Here is a 24,985-nt window from a genome sequence, read left to right as displayed (position 1 = left end):
GACTAGTCTCAAAGCACTTCATGGTGACAGAAGTGAGTGCTACGGGATGATAGCCATTTAGTTCAGTTACCTTAGCTTTCTTGGACAGGAACAATGGTGGTCATCTTTAAGCATGTGGGCACAGCAGACTGGGATAGGGATTGATATTGAATATGTCCATAAACACACCAGCCAGCTGGTCTGCGCATGCTCTGAGGACGCGGCTAGGGATGCCGTCTGGGCCAGCAGCCGTGCGAGGGTTTTACACACGTTGGCCACGGAGAAGGAGAGCCCACAGGCTTTGGTAGTGACTGTGTCAGTGGCACAGTATTGTCCTCAAAGCGAGCAAAGAAGTTGTTTAATTTGTCTGGGAGCAAGATGTCGATGTCCCACGGGGCTGGTTTTCTTTTTGTAATCTGTGATTGACTGTAGACCCTGCCACATACGTCTCATGTTTGAGCCACTGAATTGTGACTCTACTTTGTCTCTATAGTGTCACTGCTTGTTTGATTGCCTTGCGGAGGGAATAGCTACACTGTTTATATTCGGGTCATGTTTCCAGTCGCCTTGCCATGATTAAAAGCGGTGGTTTGCATTTTGCGCGAATGCTGCCATCAATCTACGGTTTCTGGTTAGGGAAGGTTTTAATAGTCACAGTTGGTACAACATCACCGATGCACTTGCTAATAAACTCCCTCACCGAGTCAGCATATACGTCAATGTTATTGTCTGAGGCTACCCGGAACATATCCCAGTCCACGTGATCGAAGCAATCTTGAAGTGTGGAATCCGATTGGTCAGACCAGCGTTGGATAGACCTGAGTAGCAATGGTCCAGAATTCTACCAGCTCGTGTCACGCATTTGATATGCTGATATCATTTTGGAAGCCTTGTTCTCAGATTAGCTTTGTTAAAATCCCCAGCTACAACAAATGCAGCCTCAGGATATATGGTTCCCAGTTTACATAGAGTCCAGTGAAGTTCTTTCAGGGCCGTCGAGGTATCTGCTTGGGGGGGATGTACACGGCTGTGACTAATCGAAGAGAATTCCCTTGGTAGATAATGTGGTCGGCATTTGATTGTAAGGAATTCTAGGTCAGGTGAACAAAAGGACTTGAGTTCCTGTATGTTATGATTACACCATGAGTCGTTAATCACAAGGCATTCACCCCTCCACCCTGGTAGATAATGTGGTCGGCATTTGATTGTAAGGAATTCTAGGTCAGGTGAACAAAAGGACTTGAGTTCCTGTATGTTATGATTACACCATGAGTCGTTAATCACAAGGCATTCACCCCCACCCTTCTTCTTACCAGAGAGATGTTTCTGTCTGCGCAATGCATGAAGAAACCGGGTGGCTGTACAGACTCTGACATCATATCCCTAGTGAGCCATGTTTCCGTGAAACAGAGAATGTTGAAATCTCTGATGTCTCTCTGGAAGGCAACTCGTGCCCTAATTTTGTCCACCTTGTTGTCTAGAGATTGGACATTGGCGAGTAATATGTTCGGAAACGGTGGATGGTGTGCTCGCCTTCTAAGTCTGACCGGTAGGCCGCTCCGTCTGCCTCTCCTGTGGCGACCGCACTGTTTTTGGTCGGCCTCAGGGATAAGATTCCATGTCCAGGGTGGAGGTCCGAACAAAGGATCTGCTTCGGGAAAGTCATATTCCTGGTCGTAATGTTGGTAAGTTGACGTTGCTTTTATATCCAATTGTTCTTCCCGGCTGTATGTAATAACACTTGAGATTTTCTGGGCTAACAATGTAAGAAATAATACATAAAACTAATTACTGCATAGTTTCTTTAGGACCTGAAGCGAGGTGACCATCTCTGTCGGCGCCATTATATTTATATATATATATTTTTTTTTATGTAGCTATTTTGTATTGTCAATTATTTTATTTTTTTACTCTATTTAAACAGCACTTTAAATGTGTACATGATACTGCAACAAAATTTCCCCACGGAGACAGTGAAGTACTCGGTGCTACAGAGTTCAGACGCTAGCTCGGTAGCTAGCTCAAGCTGGCTAATGTTAGCCACTAGCCATGCTAGCATGTAATTGCATTTCAGACCAAGTGTTTGTGGTGAGTTACAATCCACCAATCACGAGGAAGTGTGATGTAAACAAGGAGCAGATGGGGCACGTGCGGCCATGCAGCATGCTCTTCACGGACCTTATGGTTGTGTTGTCTAGTGGGGACCCGTTAGAACACAGGCTATGATGGCTTTTTGCTGTGGGCTCACAACGGAGAAAATCATACCTGCTTGCTTTAATTGTGTAGTACCTAGTCTGTTCTCCTTTTTGTTTTGTCTGCTTTTTGACATGTTCTCTGTGAAGTAGGCTATGGGAGTTTTGTATCTTTTTTCCACCTTGGTTTAGCACGGACATCTGGTGTCTATCTATTTTGGATTTCCCTTACTCCTTCAGCCCGGTGGGGCGCCCACCTCCCTGCATTGGTAGCTATCTCAATCTGCGCTCCTTTAAAAGTTTTGCCATGGGATAGGCCCCAGCCATCAATCTGTAAGTCTCTGTTCTCTCTTTGCTTTTAATCTGCGGTTATGTTTTTGTGTTCTAGCTGGTCTCCAGGAGTTGGGCTCTAGATTGCTGACCATAACTGTGGTGGTTGGCTAGTCTAAGATGCTGGCTAAGATAACTGCATATAGCTAACACTCTTTGATAACTGGTAAGATGGAGTTATGCATTTCCAAAACGTTGGTTTACTTTAATGTAGCTGCAAGCTAGGGGTTGATAGCGACTGTCTGACTCATGCACTGCTAACATATCGTTAGTAGGCTAGTTGGCTAGCGACTTTGCAAGTTGTAACAATAAATACATTTATTGAAACCAGTAGTCATGAGTGAAGTTATATATTTGAAGTTATTTCTATTGGAGTTTATATTATAGGGAATAGGCTTCTGACATTTTCCGACATGACTTTGGCATTCTTCGGAATTCAGATCAGTTTTATGTAGTAACTTGAAAAAGAGAAAAGTGAGATGTAACTTTGCATTGGGACTTTTGATGTGTATACTAATTCCAATCCATATGTTACATGTGGTTATGTTTGTGCTACCTACCCTTCAACAGCTTGTACACAGCCAAATGTAAATTCTGGTGTTTATGTGGAAGTTCATGGGGCTGCATAAAGGCTCTTCCTGAGTGTCCCGGAGCTGCTGCTTGTTGAGGTCACTCTGGGGGTTGTTCCTGTTTGTGCCACTGATTGTGGCCCTGGCCCTGCAAGACGTCAAACATTGAAAACACTCTAATTTAATTCAACACACCCAGCCCAATACTAAGACAAAGGAGCTAATTGACAACTTGGAGACTACTGGGGGAGAGCCTCAGAACAGTGATGTCTAACAGTTGTGGCTGCCAGTCAACCTTCTCAGCAGGTGCACACACTGACTCACAGTAAAGAATCAAACAGGAGAGTAGCCTAGTTACAGGATGGAGGGTAAGAAATAGGCTTAACGTAATCATGTCACTGGAGTGGGAATATGAGTTAATAATAATGCTTACCGTTTTGTCCAAAATATTGAGACCAGGGGTGTGGCCCGATTTTGAGAATATAGCTTCAATGAACGTAGTATGCACTTCTGATTTTTAGTTTCTTTCTGCTCCTGTTGGTTGTGTTGTGGCTTGCCTTCATTAGACTGTGTAGGCTAGGCTAGATGTTGAGGGGAGAGCGGTGTTAAGACCTCTATGGCTGATTCATTACTCCTTATAAAGCATTAGCAGGGCTGTTGGACACCCTGGGGATAATGACCTGTCTATTACGACTATTTATGGCCTCTTTTCCTTTGAAAGGTTGAGTCACTGAAAGGAGAAGTTCTGTGAAAACACTCACAGAATGTTATGACAAACCGCTGTGGTAGATGATATCATAGAGATTATTAATATTATGTTTTTGTCTGTTCCAGTGGGCCAAATGTGGTCAGAGCAAATTTCTTCGAATTTGTCACTGTTTCACTGCTTTAGAACTAGTGTGGTAGATTTCACATGGCGTTATCAAAACTACCATTGTACCACACTATCTACCACACTACCTACCGGTTTCCTTATTTATACCCTTTGCACTTAGGAACTGCATTGTAACTAGCCTAATAATACCAATATGTATGTAGCTAGTCTAAAGGCCATTTAGAACATTGCTCATGTCCTACATTTTGTCAGTACACTGTATGACTTTTTAGATTAGGCTATGTGAGGGTCATAATTATGTGGTATTGGGCTGCAATTGATGCTTTTCTAGAATGTTTTATCTAATAGCCTACATGCACTACATGGCCAAGAGGTGTGGACACCCCTTCAAATGAGTGGATTTGGCTATTTCAGCCATACCCGTTGCTGACCGTTGTATAAAATGGAGCACACGGCCATGCAATCTCCATAGTTAGGCCATTGTACTGACAATGGCCTAACTGAAGAGCTCAGTGACTTTCAACGTAGCACTGTCATAGGATGCCACCCAACAAGTCAGTTAGTCAAATTTCTGCCCTGCTAGAGCTGCCCCAGTCAACTGTAAGTGCTGTTATTGTGAAATGGAAATGTCTACGAGCAACAGCAGCTCAGCCGTGAATTGTAGGCCACACAAGCTCACAGAACGGGACCGCTGAAGCGCGTATCGATGTAAAAATCTTGTGCTTGTGCTTCTAACTTTATGGCAACAGTTTGGGGAAGGCCCTTTCCTCTTTCAGCATGACAATGCCCCTGTGCACAAAGCGAGGTCCATACAGAAATGGTTTGTCGAGATCAGTGTGAAAGAACTTGGCTTGCCTGTGCAGAGCCTTGACCTTAACCCCATCAAACACCTTTGGGATGAATTAGTAGGTCGACTGCGAGCCAGGCCTAATCTCTCAACATCAGTGCCCGATCTCGCTAATGTGCTTGTGGCTGAAGAGAAGCAAGTCCCCGCAGCAATGTTCCAACATCTAATGGAAAGCCTTCCCAGAAGAGTGGAGGCTGTTTTAGCAGCAAAGGGGGGACCAACTCCATATTAATGCCCATGATTTTGGAATGAGATGTTTGACTAGCAGCTGTCCACATACACTAAATGACCAAAAGTATCACTGAAGTTCTCTGACTTGTGCTGAGTCAGGTTTGACCCTTTACTGTCCTGTTGCGTGCCCTGTCCTGTAGTGGTGCCTGGAGACTGTATTGGCCGGAGGCCCAGGGAGCCCTCCAGGCAGGACGCTGTGAGAGAGACGACTGGGACACCTGCCCTCCTCAGGCCTTGACGGAGACTGTCTGCCACCACCTCACCCTCCGCTGTCAACATGGCCAGAGAGCAGCCCAACGTTGGGGACCTCCTCCCTCTCCTGGAGTCCTCTGACATCCGCCAACTGGAGGAGATCAAAGGCCTTATCAATGAGCACCTCAGCACTGGTGAGAACTCTGCTTTTAATAGTGTTTTTGGACTTGGTCAGTCATCCTTTTATCCTGTACTCTGTAATAGAGGGCTATGGCAAATGCTATTTTGCAGCCATATTGTGGGCCTTAATGTGGATGTTGGAACTATGTTCATTCTCCCCTCTGTGCAGAGCGAGGGTCAATGCTGCTGAATGGACTGGTGGACTACTTCTTGGAGACTAACTCGGCCCAGGCCATGCATATCCTCTCGTCAGTCAGAGAGCCACATGATAAGGTGAGACCTGCCTTACACCCCCATCCCCTTTATCTGAAGAGAGTAATGTACTCCCATTTTTCATCTGTTGTTAAGTAACTTTAACTCTCCATAATTTATCAAAACAAATCATAAAACATTAAGTAACAATGAATAGAATGAGTGTCTTAAAGCCCAATGCTGTTTCTAATTTGCCCACCTCAGCACCTGCTGGACAAGATGAACGAGTGTATGACCAAACAGGCCTGCCGGCTGCCCACCCTCACTCTGCTTGGCCACGTGGTCCGCAAGCAGCCGTCCTGGATCCACAAGATCGCCCGCTACCCGCTGCTGCTCTCGCTGCTCAAATGCCTCAAGGTATAAAAAAAGAAAAATATTGAAAATGTTTTATTGTAGGTAGGAGGGAAAGATAGCCACAGAGGTCTCTTTAATAGATGTTTTTTGTTCTAGGAATACATGGAAGCACAGGCGTATTATATCAAGTGTCTTGGATCTCTTTAATTTGTATCCTCATGTTAAATGTTTCTCTTTCCTTGGTGTCCAGACGGATTCAGACGTTGTGGTCCTCATAACTGGAGTCCTGGTGTTGATCACTCTGCTACCCATGATCCCCCAGGCTGGCAAACAACACCTGTATGAGTTCTTTGACATCTTTGGACGCCTGGCTTCCTGGAACCTGAAGAACCCAGGTAATCAAAAAAAGACTGAGGAGCTGTTTTATTAAGTCTAAGCCAGGGGCAGTACTAAGCTACAGGGTCTTCCCTGTGGCTCAGTTGGTAGAGCATGGTGTTTGTGCAACGCCAGGGTTGTGGGTTCGATTCCCACGGGGGGCCAGTACAAAAAAAATAAAAAATAAAAATATGAAATGTATGCATTCACTACTGTAAGTCGCTTTGGATAAGAGTGTCTGCTAAATGACTAAAATGTAAAAAATTTCTATATGGAATTGTTTTAAGAAGGTCATACCAAGGATAATTTTGCTCTTTGATTTTGAAGTTATTTGAAAAATAGTTTTTGGCCTTACTGCTATTGGACCATTCAAACTCATTGAATAACAGATTCACTATATGGAACAACAGATAGTCCCCCCCAAAAAATCTAAAGGAAGTTTGTTCTGAAGTGTCTATCCTATATCTGGGAGAGATAAGACAGATCAGGAAACATTTTTTGTATTTAACCCCTTATTTTGTTTCACTAAACAGTCACCATACTGTACTTCCATAAATGTTTTCAACTGGTTCTGGGGGACCTTCAGACAAGTCTTGTCATATTTCCATAAAGGGGTCATAATAGTTTGCAGGCCAAACTGTTCGGAGGCTACCGACGATTTTGTGAGAAGGCCGATTTTTGGTATGTCTCATAGTCTGACAGACACCGCTCTATCTCTGACACCTTTCACCGCAGATGCAGAAATGTTAGATTGGCACATGTAGTGGTTTGAGACGCATCCAATGCCAAAAAAAACCACCTCTAGCTTAAACCGGCGGATTTTTGTATTATGCGAATTAATTCTCTCATAGAGAATTTTTCTCTCTATGAGAATATTGGAAATGGTAGAAAGCCAGGTATGGTTTTAGATGGACTGTTTTTGTTTACATTGCTGCCCCTGACCTGACATCATGTTCTCTCCTTCTGTTCTTCTTGCCTACACCAGGCCACGTCTCCGAGGTGTACCTCATCCACCTGCACGCCAGCGTCTACTCGCTCTTCCACCGCCTCTACGGCATGTACCCCTGCAACTTTGTGTCCTACCTGCGCTCCCACTACAGCATGAAGGAGAACGTGGACACCTTTGAGGAAGTGGTGAAGGTGAGAGATCACAGCTGTTTCATTTGATCAATCTTCAATTTATTATGTTGATTTGTCTTCAGGAAGAGATTCTACCCATAGATGTATAATACGATGGTGTATCTAAATGGTTCCGTAATTATTTTTTTGTTCTTTCCCATTTTTTTTGCAGCCGATGCTGGAACACGTCCGTATTCACCCGGAACTAGTGACTGGAACTAAGGACCATGAGCTTGATCCCACCAGGCCAGTCAATCATAGCTCTCAAGCTTCACTCTCGTTTTATATACAATTTTTTTGTCAACCAAATCAAGAGCTTATCTGCTGTATGAACAAATTATAAATTATTATTACATTGTTTTCTCAATTAGATTGACTGTTCTGTCCCTCTGCAGATGGAAGAGATTTGAGATCCATGACATTGTCATAGAATGCGCCAAAGTCTCTCTGGACCCCAAGGAAGCGTCGTGTGAGGAGGGCTATGCGACCATGCCTGAGAACCTCTACCCCCAGATGCAGCTTTGTCCACAAGACTCAGCCTCTAGCCCCTACACAGACTTCCACAGCAGCTTCGGTGAGATCACCCCCCCCCCCCCCACCCAACCCACACCTCTCACCTCCTTTTGGTGGATAGGAATGACATAAGTTTGTTTGGTGTTCTCACGGAGTATTGTTCATGTTCATAATTTGTTTCCAGTTTTTTCACTCAGTCGTGTGAATTCTAACTATCAATCATCTGAAAAAATGTGTTTCTAGCGTTGTTTGGCTGCCGGACGGCATAGTTGGTTTGTAATGATTTGTCATGAGGTGATTATGGTCTTGTTGATAAGTGGAGAATGAATGGAGATTGATTTAACACATCAATGTAAGAGTGAGTCAGACTGTTCCTCTTCTTCTCCCCACAGGAAGCTCCTCTTTGACCCCCTTCTCTACCCCACGCCAGCCCCAACCACCACCCCTGTCCCTGCTCCCTCTGTCAGGGACCCAGTCTTCCTATCGCAGCCCCCAGACCTCCAGACGTCAGGTAACACAGACACACACAGCATTTCTGTTGCACACATTTTCACTGCACTGACCCATAGCAAATGTGTCCAGATTAGTTCCTAGATAGAAAGTGTTTGTTGGAGGCCAGTGTCAGCCAGAGTGAGCAGCTGCTGCTGCTGCTTCTTCTCTATGCATTTCTTGTTGTTTTGCAGAGGGTGTTTACACTTGATATATTGGCTGTGTCAGATGTTCTTAGTCAATCGCTTGTCCCTGAACCCACTGGCCCCCCCGCTCTCCCCTCCGAGCCTATGAATCGCCCCCTTGTTTTTGGAGAGGAGGGAGGGAGTGCTTTATAGAGGGAGAGCTGAGGGAGGAGAGGCTTTGAGTCATCAGAGTGGGCAAGACTGGCGGGCGGTGGTGTCAGGCTTTAGAAAACAGAAAACATGCCCTTACACCCCCGTCCTGCCATCCCACCATGGTCTGTCACATGGGCTGGTTGCCCTGGCGACGCTGTCTGTCCCTCTATTTGTGAGTGGCCCACGCAGGGCATCCTGGTGTTGTTCAGCCCTCTGAGTCTGTCTGTTTGGCTGAGGATTTGTCTGTAGGAGCCTGAAATCCTGTAAAAAGTAATGTAGCCTAATTTCCAGGTACAATTAATACTATATCACATCATTATCAACAATTTGTGGAATTAATTCTTAAAGCCCTGTGCAATCAAAAACATGATTTTCTTGTGTTTTTATATGCATTTCCACAATATGAGGTTGGAATAATACTGTGAAATTGTGAACATTTTGATAATGCCATTTTAGTGTAAGAACTGTTTGAAAAGACCACCTGAAATGTCCGCCTGTTTTGGTGGGATGGAGTTTTGACCTGCCTGGTGGCAGGTGGTAAGTTAGTTAATAGACCAATATACCAATAGAAAGAGTTCCAAACCTCTATGCCAATAACAGCTAGTTTTCAGTTTTCTCCTCCCCACTCAGACCACTTCGACAGTCCTAGTAAAATTCTTGCATGAGAAAATGCTCTTTGCTAAGAAGCTATTGGAACTATGCTTTTTATTTTTGACAATTTTAATTGAAAGCAATCCCAGTAAGGTGCTTAATTGTGAATGTCTTCCTTCAGAACTCTAGCTGTGAACTCAACTCCACCTGTGGGGGAAAAGAACTGTGGAGCCCCTCCTCCCTGTGTGGAATGGCCACACCCCCTTCCTCCAGGGGCATGTCACCCAACCCAGAGCTCTCCCATAGTGCCTCTTACCTCTCAGGCCACCGCGTCCACAGCACATCAGGTGAAAAGGGATAATTCATCTATACAACATACTGAACAAAAAATATAAACGCAACATGCAATAATTTCAACTATTTTACCGAGTTACAGTTCATATAAGGAAATCAGTCAATTGAAATAAATTCATTAGGCCCTAATCTATAGAGTTTTGACTGGGCATGGGCACAGCCATGGGTGGGCTTGGGAGGGAATAGGCCCACCCACTGGGAAGCCAGGCCCAGCCAATCAAAAATAGTTTTTCCCCACAAAAGAGCTTTATTAAAGACAGAAATACTCCTCAGTTTCATCAGCTGTCCGAGTGACTGGTCTGACGATCCCGCAGGTGAAGAAGCCGGTTGTGGAGGTCCTGAACTGGCGTGGTTACATGTGGTCTGCGGTTGTGGGGCCGGTCTAAAATTACGTTGGAGGCAGCTTATGGTAGAGAAATTAACCTTCAATTATCTGGCAACAGCTCTGGTGGACATTCCTACAGTCAGCATGCCAATTGGACATCTGTGGCATTGTTGTGACAAAACTTCACATTTTAGAGTAGCCTTTTATTGTCCCCAGCACAAAGTGCACCTGTGTATTGATCATACTGTTTAATCAGCTTCTTGATATGCCACACCTTTCCGGTGGATGGATTACCTTGGCAAAGGAGAAATCCTCACTAACAAGGATGTAACCAAATTTGTGCACAACATTTGAGAGAAATAAGCTTTTTGTGTGTATGGAAAATTTCGGGGATCTTTTATTTCAGCTCATGAAACATGGGACCAACATGTTGCCTTTTTGTTCAGTATAGATTTCATAAACAATATTGACTTGTATGATATAACCAACATGCTTTAGAAACCTTTAAAATATGTGAAGCACTGTCTTTCTTCAATATCAGATTTTAAACGGATCTTTTTGCACTCCTTACATAGCTTCATGTGTGTCTGCACCATAGAAATAGAGTGGTGTCGGAAAGCCATTGTCTTTACACTATACAACTCGGGATTATGTGGTGTAGAAGTGTCTCCCCCAAACTACGTCCAGATGTGGCTTGGGGAAGTCGGATTGGAAACCAGATCTTTACACCCTAAAAATATGGAGGTGTTTAACATTGGGCTGTCTGTGTAATCTTTTTTTAACAAATTGGTCTTTTGACAAATCAGATCAGCTCTTTTGCCAATAATTGGGCATGAAAGTCAGAATTGGACTGCCTGTGTATATGTAGTAAGTCGCTCTGGATAAGAGCGTCTGCTAAGTGACTTAAATGTAAATGTAGCATATGTGTCATGGAACCAGTTTCTCTATGAAACCGGTTTCAAGCCGGTGTAGTGTAAAAAGGCCTATTACAATATCTTGTTTTAATATGGATTTGATAAACAATATTGAATCTTATGATATAACGATCATGCTTAGAAAGTGATCCCTACATGTATTGGTGATGTTGGTATTTGTTCCTAATAGCTGTTTTCTGTAAGCAGGAGGGAAAGGAACGCCTGCCTCAAGTACTCCTGCCACCACCTCCCCGCCCCCCAGCCTCTCTGATGAGTTCCCCACCATCCCCCTGACATCCAACACCGCTAGTCCACCACGGAAGGTAGAGTATGACATCCATGCCCACGATGGGCATTATTGGCCTTGGTAGTGTAGTAAGAAGGGAACTTGGGACTTCGTGCTTAAATAAAGGTTTAATACAAATTACAATAAAAACTGTTCACTTTCAGCATGGCGGCCCTGTAGAAGCATCCAAACCCAGCCTGGTGAGGCAAGAACCAATCAGAGATCCTGAGAAAGGTGGAGAGGTCATCAACAACAGAGGTTAGTCGTCATCAAAAATGTGGAGTTGGATATTACATTTGTATGCTTTTTACCAAGTCGTTGGTTCTTAACCTTTGTCGATCCATGTTCTCTGGTGGAAGATTGTTTTATGTAAAACTGTATGTTTATTGTCTGTCTTCTGTTTACTAGATGCAAGTGGTGGTGAGCCCATTTCCATGACGCTGACAGAACTTTCAGTCTTTATGAAGGAGCAGGAGCTGGAGCTTCAGCTGAGGACAGAGAAGGAGAGGGAAGAGGGTGAGTACACTGACTGAGAAAAGGAGCGTGCTGGTCTAAATGAGGCTGACATAAAATGTCAGTTGAATGAGAGTGAACCATATACATTTCATAGCAATAGTCTTAATGCACCAATGACTCAAAAGCCTGTTTCACTACAAGCGTCCTCATGTCCCCTGTTTTACCTCTCCAAAAACACACTAGCTGCCATCACAGAGGAGCTCCTGGAGATCACGGAGGACAAGCGAGACTTGGCTGCCCTGAGGGGCTTTGACTCGCCGTTCTACCGCACCACTGAGACCCTGACAGGTACCCAGGAGAAGCCCCTGCCCAACCCCCCACTGGGTGGCCTCATGCTGCCCCGGGACCCCCACCATGCGGTGTCCACCCCAGACAAGGCACTGGAGAATGCCCAGGGCGCTAATGGTGGTGGGGACAATAGTAGGGGCTCGGCCCTAGAGCACTCCTGGTCTTTCCAACCCATGTGTCCCTTCAGCCCCATCGAACACCCACTCCACCAGAGCCCCTCTGCCCCGGAGTACGAGATGGCCAAGTTCGGTGGCCTGTTCTCCCCCAGCCCCTCCATCAAGAACCCCTCCCTGCCCTATGAGGCCCTGTTTGACCTGGCTCTGCCCCGGGCCGCATCCCTCTTTGTGGGGAGGAGGACATCGGAGGCCCTGGGCAGGGCTGCTCTCGAAAGGCTGTGCCAGCGGCAGGAGGGGCTGGAGGACAGGGAGGAGGAGGGCGAGGGGAGGGTGTCGGCTTCCCCCCTGGAGGTGCTGGATCGTCTTGTTCAGCAGGGAAGCGACGCCCACGACAAGGTGCTCAACAGGTGAGGGGTCCAGCTTTTAATATCTGTGTGAGATCACAACTGCATGACCAACTTTATGCTTATTAGTCTCCATCAAAACCATCTGATTATGGGTCGTCTTAGTACCTAGTCCAAGAACATGGCTTTCAGTGTGCTGTAAAGGTTGAAGGCAAGGGAAAGCCAGAGTATGTGATGTGAGCTCACTGTGTAGAACTGGGCTGGGTCCTTTCCAGTCCATTGGCCCTGGCCCACGGGTAAAACTCAGTTGAGGACAACTACAGGCATTGTCTGACCCCCCCCCCCCCCCCCCACTCACACACACTGTCCTCGCTCCTAAGCCAATAATACAACAGAAGGGACCAGTGTCAGCAGAGTTGGAGCTCTGCACAGAACAATCTGGCTCTGCTCATTTCATCCCCCACCGCCCCCACCTCTTTAGTATCTATCCCAAAGCTCAATAGTAGGCCATGCCCTGCTTGAGGGATGTAATTGACTGGGACAGAGGCCCCGTACACAGAAAGGTGTGTCTCCAAGCCCAGATGGGTCCAGAAGACTGGGATCTACCATTCAGATCTTTCTATGGGGCTGTCTGAGTCTGATGTACTGTCCCAATGCTGACTGTTGAACTGACCCAGTTATTTTAAATAGTCATGACTCTCCCTCTCTCTTACAGATTACCTTTGCCGAGCAAGTCAGCTGACTGGACACATTTTGGAGGTAAACAACCACCACCAGAGTACAGCAGCAGCACTGTACTTTCAGCTAGTGCAACAGTGGAACACTGATAAAACTTTCAGGACATTTAGGCCTCATGATGTGTTTACCCTACAATGACTATAATGTAGTTTTCCTACATCAGTCAGAAACTGAGGCTATTTGACAGTGTTCTCCTACTCATAAGAGCCTTTGGAGGTAGAATTAGTGATGCACCGATATGACATTTTTGGCCGATACCGATAACTAATATTTTCCTAACCAAAAGAAACGATAATGATATTTTTAATTTTAGCAGCATTTTAAGCATTCTAGTACAGTTAAATAGTTAACACACACACATGGACGCAGCGGTCTAAGGCATTGCATCTCAGTGTAAGAGGCGTCACTACAGTCCCTGGTTCGAATCCAGGCTGTATCACATCGGGCCGTGATTGGGAGTCCCGTAGGGCGGTGCACAATTGGCCCAGCATCGTCCGGGCTAGGCCGTCATTGTAAATAAGAATTTGTTCTTAACTGACTTGCCTAGTTAAATTAAAGGTTACACACACACACACCACACTGACCAAAAAGTTATTTTTATGGCATTTACATATGTCCCCATTACCTGTAAAACATAATCAAAACCTATTTATTTTACTTACTTGCTGTGCTGTTTCGTTGTTCAGTCGTTTCATTCTCAACCAGGATTTCTCTTACTATTGAATGCCGTTTGGGTCTTTGAGTGTCAATAACACTATTTGACGTGTCAAATAAGCTTGTTGACCAATCAGGGCCTGAATATGACTGCACTGCTCGTTCATACATTTTTTATGTTGTTATTACACATTGATTACACTATCACTCGTATGTCGTACGATTCATCGATACGTATGCTATGATGCTCTCGTGAACCTACAGTGCTGGTCATAAACATATATATTTTTAAAGCTAGTTCTTCCCCAAAAACATAGCAAAAAGACATATTTCAGTAGCTATATAGTTAGCTAGCTAACTATATAGTGTAACCGATGTGAAATGGCTAGTTAGTTAGCGGTGGTGCGCGCTAATAGCGGTTCAATCGGTGACGTCACTCGCTCTGAGACTTGAAGTAGGGTTTCCCCTTGCGTTGCAAGGGCCGCGGCTTTGTGGCGCGATGGGTAACGATGCTTCGGTGGGTGTCAGTTGTTGATGTGTGCAAGGGTCGAGCCCAGTTTGGGGCGAAGAGCGGGACGGAACCTACACTGTTACAATAGCTCGGTGTCATGTAAAATAAACCCTAATTTATAAGACAGTTCTTATTTGATTAATGGTGGGCGGACCATCTGTGACGCTAGCCACAATAGTGGACTTTGCAGTTAGCCTTCAAATAAAAGTATGTCATTGACAGTGATGCAAATGAATACAAATAGTAGATTTATGCTATAATTGAATAGATCATGCTAAACAAGGTTGGAATGTTATATAAAATCAACAAAAGACAATTTTTTAATTTTACATCTTGAAATCATACTTTAGTATGCCCTCAATGCAATTCTAATTTCACTGTACAGCCTTACCTATGGATTGTTCATCAATGACATTGGGTATCAGTCTACTCAGTGACACCCAGAGAACATTAGCGTCGTAGGTCTTATTGCGGGACTCTGAAACAATTGTGAATTGAGCCACATGTATTGTCAACCTATGTGTATTGAACACTATTCCTGAGGAAAAACAATACTGTGTGGATGTTTTGGAGTCTGATATATCTTGGGTATTGAGTCGACTGATACCCCATTTGATCCCAAATCCTTAGGTAAAGCTGTACAGTGCAATATGAATGTCAATACACACAATAGGCTGACTGGGGAGGTGATTTCACAGAGTCACAGTCCCGCGATAAGAGCTACAACGCTAATATTTGCGTAAACTTTTCACAGTTGTGTTCTGTGGGTGTCACCGAGTAGACTGATACCCATTTCATTGCTTCACATTCCAACCTTGTTTTAAATTATCTAGTCTACATATGGCATGTTTCCACCAATTGTAACCTTCTGCAGCACTTTCAATGAGGTACTTTTATTTTGAAGGCAAACCGCAAATTCCACTATTGTGCCTAATCCATATTGTGGCTAGCTTCACAACACATAACCTGTTCCAGTCAAGCCTTACTAGCCAGATGAAGCTAGCTGGCTGCTTATAACGTTAGCTTTGGGCAACAGGGTTAAGTAGCTGGCTAGCTATTTTCATGAACTGAAGTTAAATTTCAATAGGCGAACAACAAGTGACAACCTAGCCAATACTTACTCACAAGGATTCCTAAATTATTGCTAACAATAATCAAAATGACTGCACTTTCTACTGGTCATTGTTTTCAGGCTGGTTGTATTGGTGCTAGCTAGGTACCAAGATAAAGCTAGCTACCCCAGAAGTTGCGGTCAAACAAATAATGCTTTATTACCAACGCGGTATTGTAAACACATCATTCGTGGCCGGTGTTTGCAGACTTTTTGTACAGCTTTGACAGTGCGACTTATAGTAGTGGTGGCACCTGGCTTGCACATGCAAATTCAGCCCACACAACATTCTATAATAGAACTGTGTTATTTGACGTGTCAAATTAAAAGCTTATTTAATGTGTCAAATAGTGTTATTTGACCAATCTTTTTTTGACACGCAAAGACCCAAACGGCGTTCCATAGTATGTATGTCGTGAAGCTAATAGCAGTGACGCTATAACTGTGTAACTCCGGTAGGGCAACATGTGTACCGGTGGTCAACCAGTCGGCGAAAGCCAACATCACCCACAACAGAGAATGGTTGATTGTCAAGGGAAATTAATTCCATTATCTTTGCTTTTTGCCTTTTGAGTTGTCTGAATGAAATGTTCTTACTGTTTCAAATGACTGCTCGACTTGTTGACTGCTCGATTCACACAGCAGACATTGTGGGCTAGGTTAGGAAGGCTGTGTTGCACATATAGCTCAACATTTTATCTGGCGTCATTAAGTCATGTACCTTCGTTATAAAGGTATGCACGTCAGCTTTGACATCGGATTTGCACATCGGTGTTGAACTAGACATCGGGCCGATACCAATGTTGGCATTTTTAGCTAATATCGTCTGATTCCGATATATTCACCGATATATCATGCATTCCTAGGTAGAATAGTATTAAAAAGGTACAGAAGCAGTTGAGATGATCCTAGCTGCTATGTGACATCTTCCCTGGATGGGAACAAAAGTCTGTCTTAACCATCTCCAACTGCTGATCACTGTATAACAGTCTTGTGTATGGGCCAAACCTCCGTCTCCGCCTGCCAAGTTAGAGCATTGGAATTGAATAAGTTTATATAAATCATGTATTTTTGAGTGTGTGTGTGTGTGTGTGTGTGTGTGTGTGTGTGTGTGTGTGTGTGTGAAACCAACTCCACATGGTGCTTGTGGTTAACTTATGTAAGTTCCCTCATGACTGAGAGGCCTTGGTGCCAGTTTTATTTCATATACACCTACTCAGTTCCCTTTTTTCAGTGTTAGTGTGACTACATACAGTGAACTAGTCGTACCACTTTCATACATAACTAAAGGATTATGAATAATCAATGTTCAAGATATTACTTTATGTAGGTGTTATGTACTGTGTATGTGGGCCTGATGAAATTAGAGCTAATGAACCATAGAAACAAAGCTATATCTACGTAATGAACAGTACTACTGTTTGAGCACAGAATAGCGTTAGGAGAGGGTCAGAAATGCAATCAATCCATCATAAACTTCACATCTACCCAGTGAAATAAACCACAACTTATACAATGTGGAGTTAACAATTAACTCCCGCAAACAATGTGCTCAAAGTTCCTTGTTGACATTGCATGAGAAGAACCAAATTAATTCAGTATTATCCTGATAATGATCATTTTATGACGGTCATCATTTTCCTGGTTGTTGTTAATCTGCTGTGTGCCTGTCCTCCCTCCCCCAGGCTCGGCTCCGCTGGACGAGCTGCACACGTTGCGTAGCCAGCTGCTCCTGCTGCACAGCCAGCTGCTGTACGAACGCTACAAGCGAGAGCAGCACGCCGTCCGCAACCGACGCCTACTGCGACGCGTCATCAACGCCACCGCACTGGAGGAACAGAACAACGCCATGGTAATAAATGCACCAGATCCTCCCCTCCTGGATTTGTCCTGTAACTTCTCAGAACTAGTGTGAATTGGTTGGGGGGTAGTGGAGTTGGAATCGTGGCTTTCTAAGACGGTTATCTTTGAAGGTATCATGAAGTAGATGTTTTGATAAGTATCACAAAACAGGAGCCTGCTCTTGATCCATTTCACTCACCGACTTTGTTTCATGTACTTTTCCTCTGTTGCATATGGTGAAAAAAAGTTTCACAAATGAACTGTTTTATTCAATCCTTTGCCGATGTAGATTTAGTCAGAAACGGTGAGCGGTCTGTCATCCTCTCTCCCTGTATCTGCCTGCAGAAGGACCAGCTGAACCTCCAGAGTGTGGACATCGTGTCTCTGAAGGAGAGTCTGCGGGTGGAGCAGCAGCGCTGCAGACAGCTGTGGGACGATCGAGAGACCGTGGTCACCAGACTACACAGCCAGGTCCGCCAGCTCCAGCAGGGCCGGGACGACTACTACACCAAGAACCAGGAACTGCAGGTAGATGCATGACTACATTTACACAGATCGTGCACATATGCACGCACGCACACACACACACACATAGAATAATGTGTATCAAATCGTCCATACACTGTATTGTACCCTCTCTGATGATCCTTTCCAGAGTCAGTTGAATGAGTATCAGAAGAAGATGAATGAGCTGGAGGCAGATCTGCAGAGGTCCAACAACAAGGTGTGTCACACGGGGCACCTTCTCAACCAGATGACTACCAAGGTGAGGCACCTCATCTAGTTCTACTTGCTCTGCTGTTGTAAAATCAATCAACATGGATAATCTGCTTGCCACTTGTAGTAAATCAGATGCTGTATGTGCAAAGATAAAGGGACTAAGAACATAGTGTATCCATAAATAAACCAAACCGAGGGCTTTGAGAGGTTTGTCTCCATTCTGATTGGTTGTCCCATGTGTCCTTCAGCTGAGCACCAGTGAGCGCACCCAGCAGCAGATGAGCTTCCTGAACAAGCAGCTGCTGCTCCTGGGGGAGGCCCACAAGCTGGCTGTACAGCGGCAGCAGCACACAGGCTCAGACAATGCCATGGTAAGGGACCAAGGGCCACTGAGAACATATAGGAGGAACTTAGGGGGAAAAGAGGAATAGAATCAGTACTGCTGTATTAATAAAAAGTTGCTATCGATATCTGCGCCATGACAGAACACCTGTCTTCCGTATTGTGTTCTATTGCATTGTGGTAAAAGTTGTCAGGGGCGTATGTATTTGGAGAGGCACAACAACCTATAGAGCCCCACAGTGGATGTGTCATAGTATGTGTCGTAATAAAACCTAGCAGTCAAACAGGGAAATGGTTCCAATAGTTTTTCCACCTTTCATTTTTCCTTTGGGGATTTTTGATAACCGTGTAAATCTCTCTCAGACAAGGTGACTTTGATATATATTCGGCTCTATTTACTCTCAGGTTTGAAAATGCTCATTAGCATCAAAGTAGACATCATGTAAGACTACAAATCCCCTCCAGCTCCTGCACGTCATCTCTAGTTGACACCTTTGCTAAACAGGTATTGTTTAATTTTAAAACTTACCCAAGACCGTTCACAGAATTGTACATTTTATAGAAATTTTGCCAATTTATTCATTACTACATGTAGTTAACATTAGTTAATCCAGAGATTCTTACCTTTGCCTCGATTCGGCAGTTTCATCCAGATCATCATGGCATTTGTAGTTCTGTATGATGGCCGCATTAGCAGCTTGTCCGAGGGAGATTTACACAGTTATCAAAACGTCACGCCAGGGTAAGCCTACACGAAACACAGCTCTTATTTTAAGTGTTTCTAAAATCCACTACGGAAAAATGAATGGTGGAAAACAATTGCAACTATTTCCCTGTTTGACCACTAGGTTTTATGGGTACTATGGCTCTATGACCAGACGATACCTCTCATGGAGGCCACTGAGCAAACCCTGGCCAGACTAGTTTAACAGTCCCCACACCACCACCCTCTTTCTCCCTGTAGGAGGCCCAGATGGTGCAGGTGTCCTGGGGGAAGGAGGTGGAGAGGCTGAGGCAGAGCCTGCTGCAGCAGGGCCAGAAGCTGGAGGCAGCGCAGCAGAGGGTGGGCGAGCTGGAGACACAGCTCACCAAGAAGGAACACCTTATCGTGGAGCAGAAGAAGTTTCTGGACGACGTCAAGGGCCGGGCCAAGTATGAGCATTCCGGGTTTAGAGGTGGAAAAGTCCTCTAGACTTATTTACAATGGGGATTTAGGTTCATTGTGTTGTTTTAAGGTGTCAAGCTTTGGATCAACGCAGTTGGTTTGTGGGTTTTTATGCACAACTGTATGTGTTAGCACAGCAGCTAGTTCTGCTTTTGTCTCTAAGTGTGTAATATGATCATGTCTATCTTTCTCTATGCAGGGGCGAGCTGCAGGCATCAGACAGCAGGTACCAGGCCCAGAGGAGAGTGACCCAGCTCCTGCAGACGGAGCTGCTGCAGCTCTACAGTAGACTGGAGATGGAGGGTCATGCCACCCTGACCACAGCCTCAGCAGGGGGCAGCTGTGACGATCCTGGCCCTCCTATAGACTCTAGGTGAGATGGCAGTCAAACTGTTGAAGTTCCTTTTGCTTAACTTTATGGAATGCACATGCAGATTGGTGTGTGTGTGCCATTTAGAAGCTAAATGTATATTTAAGCAATAAGGCCCTAGGAGGTGTGGGATGTAGCCAATATACCACGACTAAGGGCTGTTGTTATGCACGCCGCAAGTGCCTGGACACAGCCCTTAGCCGTGGTATATTGGTCATATACCACAAACCCCTGAGGTGCCTTATTGCTATTATAAACTGGTTACCAATGTAATTAGAGTAGTATATGTTCTGATATGCCACCAGTATTCAGGGCTTGAACCACCCAGTTTATAATTGAAAGTAATCCCCTTCCATGTTTTCCTCCCCTGTCTCTATGGTAATGGCAGTATCATGGAGCCAGATGCACCAGTCACATCAGGAACCAATGAGTGGTCAGATAACGGCAGACCACCTCAGTCCCCACAACGCAACGGCAGCACTTTACCTCCAGGGCAACCAAAGGCCAACAACCCCCCTAAGATGCCCCCTGTCAACTCAGTCAACGGCACCCAGGAAGTCCCCAAGTCTCTCCTTGTGGAGCCTTCCTGTACCTATGCCCCCCCACTGCCCGCCGACGCCACCCCCCTCACTGTTGGCTCCTACCCCAGCGCCAAGAGCTTCCTGGGCATGCGGGCGCGAGAGCTGTTCCGGAACAAGAGCGAAAGCCAGTGTGACGAGGAGCCGCCACCCCCCCGCCTGGCCGGCCTATCACAGGGCCTGAAGACTGAGCTGTGTGTGGAGCCCTCATTTCCCCCACTGGGGAATTCTCTGACGTGTCCTGTCTCTAACCCTGTCCTTAACCTTACCCTTTCCCCTGCCCTTGCCTCTCTACTGGGTGCCCCTCTCACTGTGCCCGCCAAGGAGCACCCGCCAGAAACCAAGCAGAGAGCTACCAAGCAGGAGACTACCAGACGGAAGATGGGAGGAGCAAGGGGAGGGGGAGTGGTGGCGGCCAGTTCAGCACGACCCAGACAGCAACTAAGGATCATGGACTACAACGAAACGCATCACAAGCACAGTTAAAATACAAGAACTGAGAGAGGATGGAGAGTAGAACGAGTGGTCGGCCGGAGCAAGAGCTCCAGACAGTAAGAGTTCAAGACAAAGCTCTTTTTTAAATTCAGTGTTATTTATCCCATTCCCTCAAGTGGACAACAGGATTTGAACCACTGATTTTGATTTACTCCCTTATCAAATGTAAAGATGGGAAGGAAGGTTTAAATAAGGATGTAATGTTACAATATACCAGCAGAGACCACATTATCTTTATCTGCTTTGATTTCACTTATACATTTGGGAGTTTTTCAAACAATTTCATAAAGAGACACCCTATTTCCAAATCCGTTACTTGATGTTATAAAAAACCACAAAACAAATGAGTCTTGTAGGGATGTTTCTGAAAGCCTGGTTTAGGTTGACTAATGTCCCTCTTGAGCACCTGTACCGATGTTGTGTGAGGAGTGGGGTGGGGGTGATCCTCAAGGCTTGGAGAGTAGATGTACCAAGCGTGGGATTGTTGTCCGTAATTCCAACTCCTCTGCTATTCTTGGGGAGGAATCAGGGATTTTGCCTGTTGCTACAGTATAGTTTATATACAACGCAAGAGGATTGCTTTTCCATGCTAATTTCATTAGGCCTGCATTCCTGACAGAAATGTCCTTTATGTGGGTCGTTTCACCAATTCGGTGTAACCATGCCAAAAAAACGACGGATTTCACCTAATTTTAACATTATGTCATAAAGAGCACATGTTAAATTAAAGAGATAAAATAATTACTATAGTAAGTGCCTATTAAGTGACAAATAAAGTAACAGGGTTGACTATTTCATCTTAAATCAGCCATAAATCCCCTTGTGACAGGAGGAATGGAAGCTTGTTGTGTGAAACAGAGTAGTAATTGAATACAAGCTTCACATTTTTACTTCTTGTTAAAACATATCTAGCCTGTATCTAAGGGTGACAGGGTTGATGTGTTATGCTTGACCCACTCAATTTTCCGCCACAAAAAAACAGAAAATGACAGAAAAGAGTAGAACCAATTCAACTGCTTTTACACTGTATTGACTTAAATGTTCAATGTTTCTATTGGGAAGAGAAAAAAAAGGAATAGTTTCAAATTAAAACGAGAGTTCAAGTTCATGTAACAGGGTTGACCTTAAAATGCGGGACAGACGTAAATTAATCACCAATCACATTAAATAAATAATGATCTTCAGAAATTACTTTGTCAAAGTAACTAGGGCATTACAATGATGGTGAAAATTTGGAGAAATGTTGGGATTAAGTGGATTAAAATCTTCCTAGAAGTCACAAGGTGCACGGAGGGACATGTCAAAATGCTGAAAAGTCTTTATTCATATAAAAAAAATTGGATTTATTGAATTCTCCATGTGGTCTATAGTAAAGGGCACTTCATTTAATATAACAGGCTTTTGAAATTCAATATCGGTGCAAAAGAATGTCTACTTAAAATATCAAAGGGCACCCTTCGCAGAACAACCCATGTGTTGAAGACAGAGACTGAGTGTGTTTGTGCCTAATTTGTATGTATGCAAGTGTATGTTGTTTAAGTCAAGTTGCAATAAGAAAAATTTGCAACATTTAGAAATGCTTTTTTATAAGTAGAGTTTTTTTTAAATGATTTATTATTTCATGATCACTCCCTTCCCCAAGTAGTCCTAGCCTTGCAAGGGGCTTTGCAACCTGTAAGGAGAAGGATTTGGGGGAAATATTCAATTTTCATTCCTGTTAGTGTTGATGAACGTTACTGAAACTTCCAATAACATTTATTATCAAACTGGAATATTGATATGACAACAGCGTTTTGTTAAGAGTTAAAAATACCTGCAAGGTTCTGCAACTAATGTTGCTCACGATATCCACATCTTGAATTTAGGTCATACTCATGCTATGTTCATTCCAACAAATAATTTGCAATACATCTACCTGTATAAAGCAGTGTATTCTGTTCGAGATCACTTACAGAAAGACACTTTGAACGTGCCAAACATTTTAATCAGATACTAAATACAACCATTTCAGAATGACACGTTCACCTCGTGTTTCTATTCTAGTTGATGCGTTATGTATCTGGGGAGGGCTGGATAGGTTTCTTTCTAAATGTAATCCCTTACTAGTCACCTGTTCAAAATTGTAATCAGTAATGTCATTTTTGGATAACCCTAACTCAGTAACGTGATCTGATTTTACTTTCCCCATAAGAGGCATAAGAAGAATACAAAAAGTATCCATCGAACGCATTTGACGTGTCATAGTGGTCTCTGACTTGTGGTCAGATTTGCTCCAGAGGAACAAAACTTTAAATTGCGCCTTTTTTCAATGCTGAATTGAATGTCGTTGAGAAACAGAAAGATGTTCATGTTTTTCACAACATCCTTTTTAAAGTAATCCACAAAGTAATCATCTAGTTTTTTAAAGTATCTGTAATCTGATTACAACATTTTTGCCGGTAACGCAACTGATTACCGTTAATTTTAAATCAGTTACTCCCCAACCCTGTGTCTCGGTGTCTCTCGAATGCTGCATAAAAGGTTTACATGTGTCATCTGTTTTCTGAGAACAGAACAAAAACAGAAGTCTCTGCCAATTGATTCTTATTGGTCCTACTGACCTATGGCAGTAAAAAGTGGAAGAATTTTACTTTGATGTGGACATTGAAAGTTGGGTCCTTCCATGTGTTGAAATGGTCATAAATCCTGTTGTCCACTGAACTTCAGCTGTCATTCCCTCTGCCTTGCTATCTAAAAGCATGTTCAACAATCCACTTTAATGCCAACAGTACAGTATAGTAGTAGGAACTACAACAAACCAAGATAGATGGTACAATCAAGCGTGAACTGAATGGAAAGCTTGAGTTGGGACTCCTTTTGGAGTTGGAGATTTTGAAAAAAGGCAAAAAACAAAGTTATTTAAAGCAGTTGCTTGTGTTTAACTGTGAACAATAAAAAAATAAAAATCGTCTTCAATGTTTTGCACTACAGATCCTCTTAATATTTTTCTTTTTCATTAAATGTTCTATAATCATAAAACTAAGGGACAGATTGCAATTTACTGGGGGGTGGGGAGGTATTTAAAAAAAATACAATAATGAGGGTATTTTTTATTTTTTTACATTTTGTATTTATTTAATTTTTTCCCCTTTACATTTTCTCTTTTGCAGGGTTTACCATATATTTCTCCCATCCTAGCCACATTTTCGTATCTGCTTACATGCGCCTCCCCTATATCAAGGTGTTTTGGTACTTCCCTTATGCACTATTCTTTACCATGTGCTAACCTTTTTACTACACTAAAGGTCAATATAGTCCATCCTGCCCTCTTTACACCATTCATAGTGGCAATCGTGGTAGGTGGATTGTTTGTTAGGATCTGCAATAGGCTACCTAGCAGTCATACCACACAACATTCAAAGCTGCATTTAAAAACAAATATTATTCGACAAGAACAAATAGGAATAACTGATAGACAGCGGAGAGGCCAAGTGCACGAGGCCAAGCGCATGAAAGAACAGTGAAGACATGAGACGCACAGCTCAAAAATCCAGACTAGCCTACAACACCACAATGCAATGAATAATTGCATTATTGCTTTCAAGTGAGTACAACATTCTATCCTACTCTAGGCTCCAGTGAAAATGTCATTTGAATAACGGCGCAAATGCCCTGTGATTTGAATATGTCATTCAATTTGGTCTACTAACAACATTTTTATAAGGACTAGAAAGGCACACTAGCAGGCCAGTCTGACTATTTTTACTTCTGATACTGAATGTTCTGTCTTGCAGATCATTCTCCCAAGTCGTCCAAAAATAATGTGGCCACATATGCTCCCGGCAGGCCCAGTTTTTCAGGAAAGCTTAACACATGCACTGCCTCCTCTCCAATCAAAGCGGCTATTCGTAACGCTTCATTATAGCCTACATATTTAACATTTCACTTTAATGTATTACCTTTTATATGTGGCAAAAACTCAACCAGTCACAATGTTTGAATCTGATAAGG

At 43.8% G+C, this 24,985-nt stretch overlaps 1 protein-coding gene across 4 annotated transcripts in view; it reads left to right on the top strand.

Moving 5' to 3' along the window:
• The window catches only part of LOC106565454 (hamartin), a 33,782-nt gene extending 9,818 nt beyond the window's left edge, over positions 1–23,964 (top strand). For 2 of the 4 annotated variants that reach the window (XM_014132609.3, XM_082955334.1), the window contains exons 2-22: positions 5,124–5,369; positions 5,525–5,628; positions 5,812–5,964; positions 6,152–6,296; positions 7,262–7,416; positions 7,568–7,641; positions 7,791–7,969; positions 8,301–8,419; positions 9,508–9,673; positions 11,127–11,242; positions 11,370–11,463; positions 11,614–11,721; positions 11,905–12,532; positions 13,185–13,228; positions 17,169–17,335; positions 17,671–17,853; positions 17,981–18,091; positions 18,294–18,416; positions 19,352–19,539; positions 19,752–19,925; positions 20,311–23,964. In XM_014132609.3, coding sequence (XP_013988084.3) covers positions 5,261–5,369; positions 5,525–5,628; positions 5,812–5,964; positions 6,152–6,296; positions 7,262–7,416; positions 7,568–7,641; positions 7,791–7,969; positions 8,301–8,419; positions 9,508–9,673; positions 11,127–11,242; positions 11,370–11,463; positions 11,614–11,721; positions 11,905–12,532; positions 13,185–13,228; positions 17,169–17,335; positions 17,671–17,853; positions 17,981–18,091; positions 18,294–18,416; positions 19,352–19,539; positions 19,752–19,925; positions 20,311–20,986 — 3,816 coding nt within the window. In that variant the 5' untranslated portion in view covers positions 5,124–5,260 and the 3' untranslated portion in view covers positions 20,987–23,964. Of the gene's footprint in view, positions 1–1,174; positions 1,665–2,543; positions 2,668–5,123; positions 5,370–5,524; positions 5,629–5,811; positions 5,965–6,151; positions 6,297–7,261; positions 7,417–7,567; positions 7,642–7,790; positions 7,970–8,300; positions 8,420–9,507; positions 9,674–11,126; positions 11,243–11,369; positions 11,464–11,613; positions 11,722–11,904; positions 12,533–13,184; positions 13,229–17,168; positions 17,336–17,670; positions 17,854–17,980; positions 18,092–18,293; positions 18,417–19,351; positions 19,540–19,751; positions 19,926–20,310 lie in introns of those variants that run through there. The other 2 variants (XM_082955333.1, XM_082955335.1) reach the window with 2 other exon arrangements.
• The last annotated feature ends 1,021 nt before the right edge of the window (positions 23,965–24,985 follow it).

This window comes from Salmo salar, chromosome 01 (genome assembly GCF_965601325.2).
Source record: "Salmo salar chromosome 01, fSalSal1, whole genome shotgun sequence".
NCBI lineage: Eukaryota > Metazoa > Chordata > Actinopteri > Salmoniformes > Salmonidae > Salmo > Salmo salar.
Note: the sequence above shows the minus strand (reverse complement) of the source record. Positions and strands in the feature narration are given on the sequence as shown.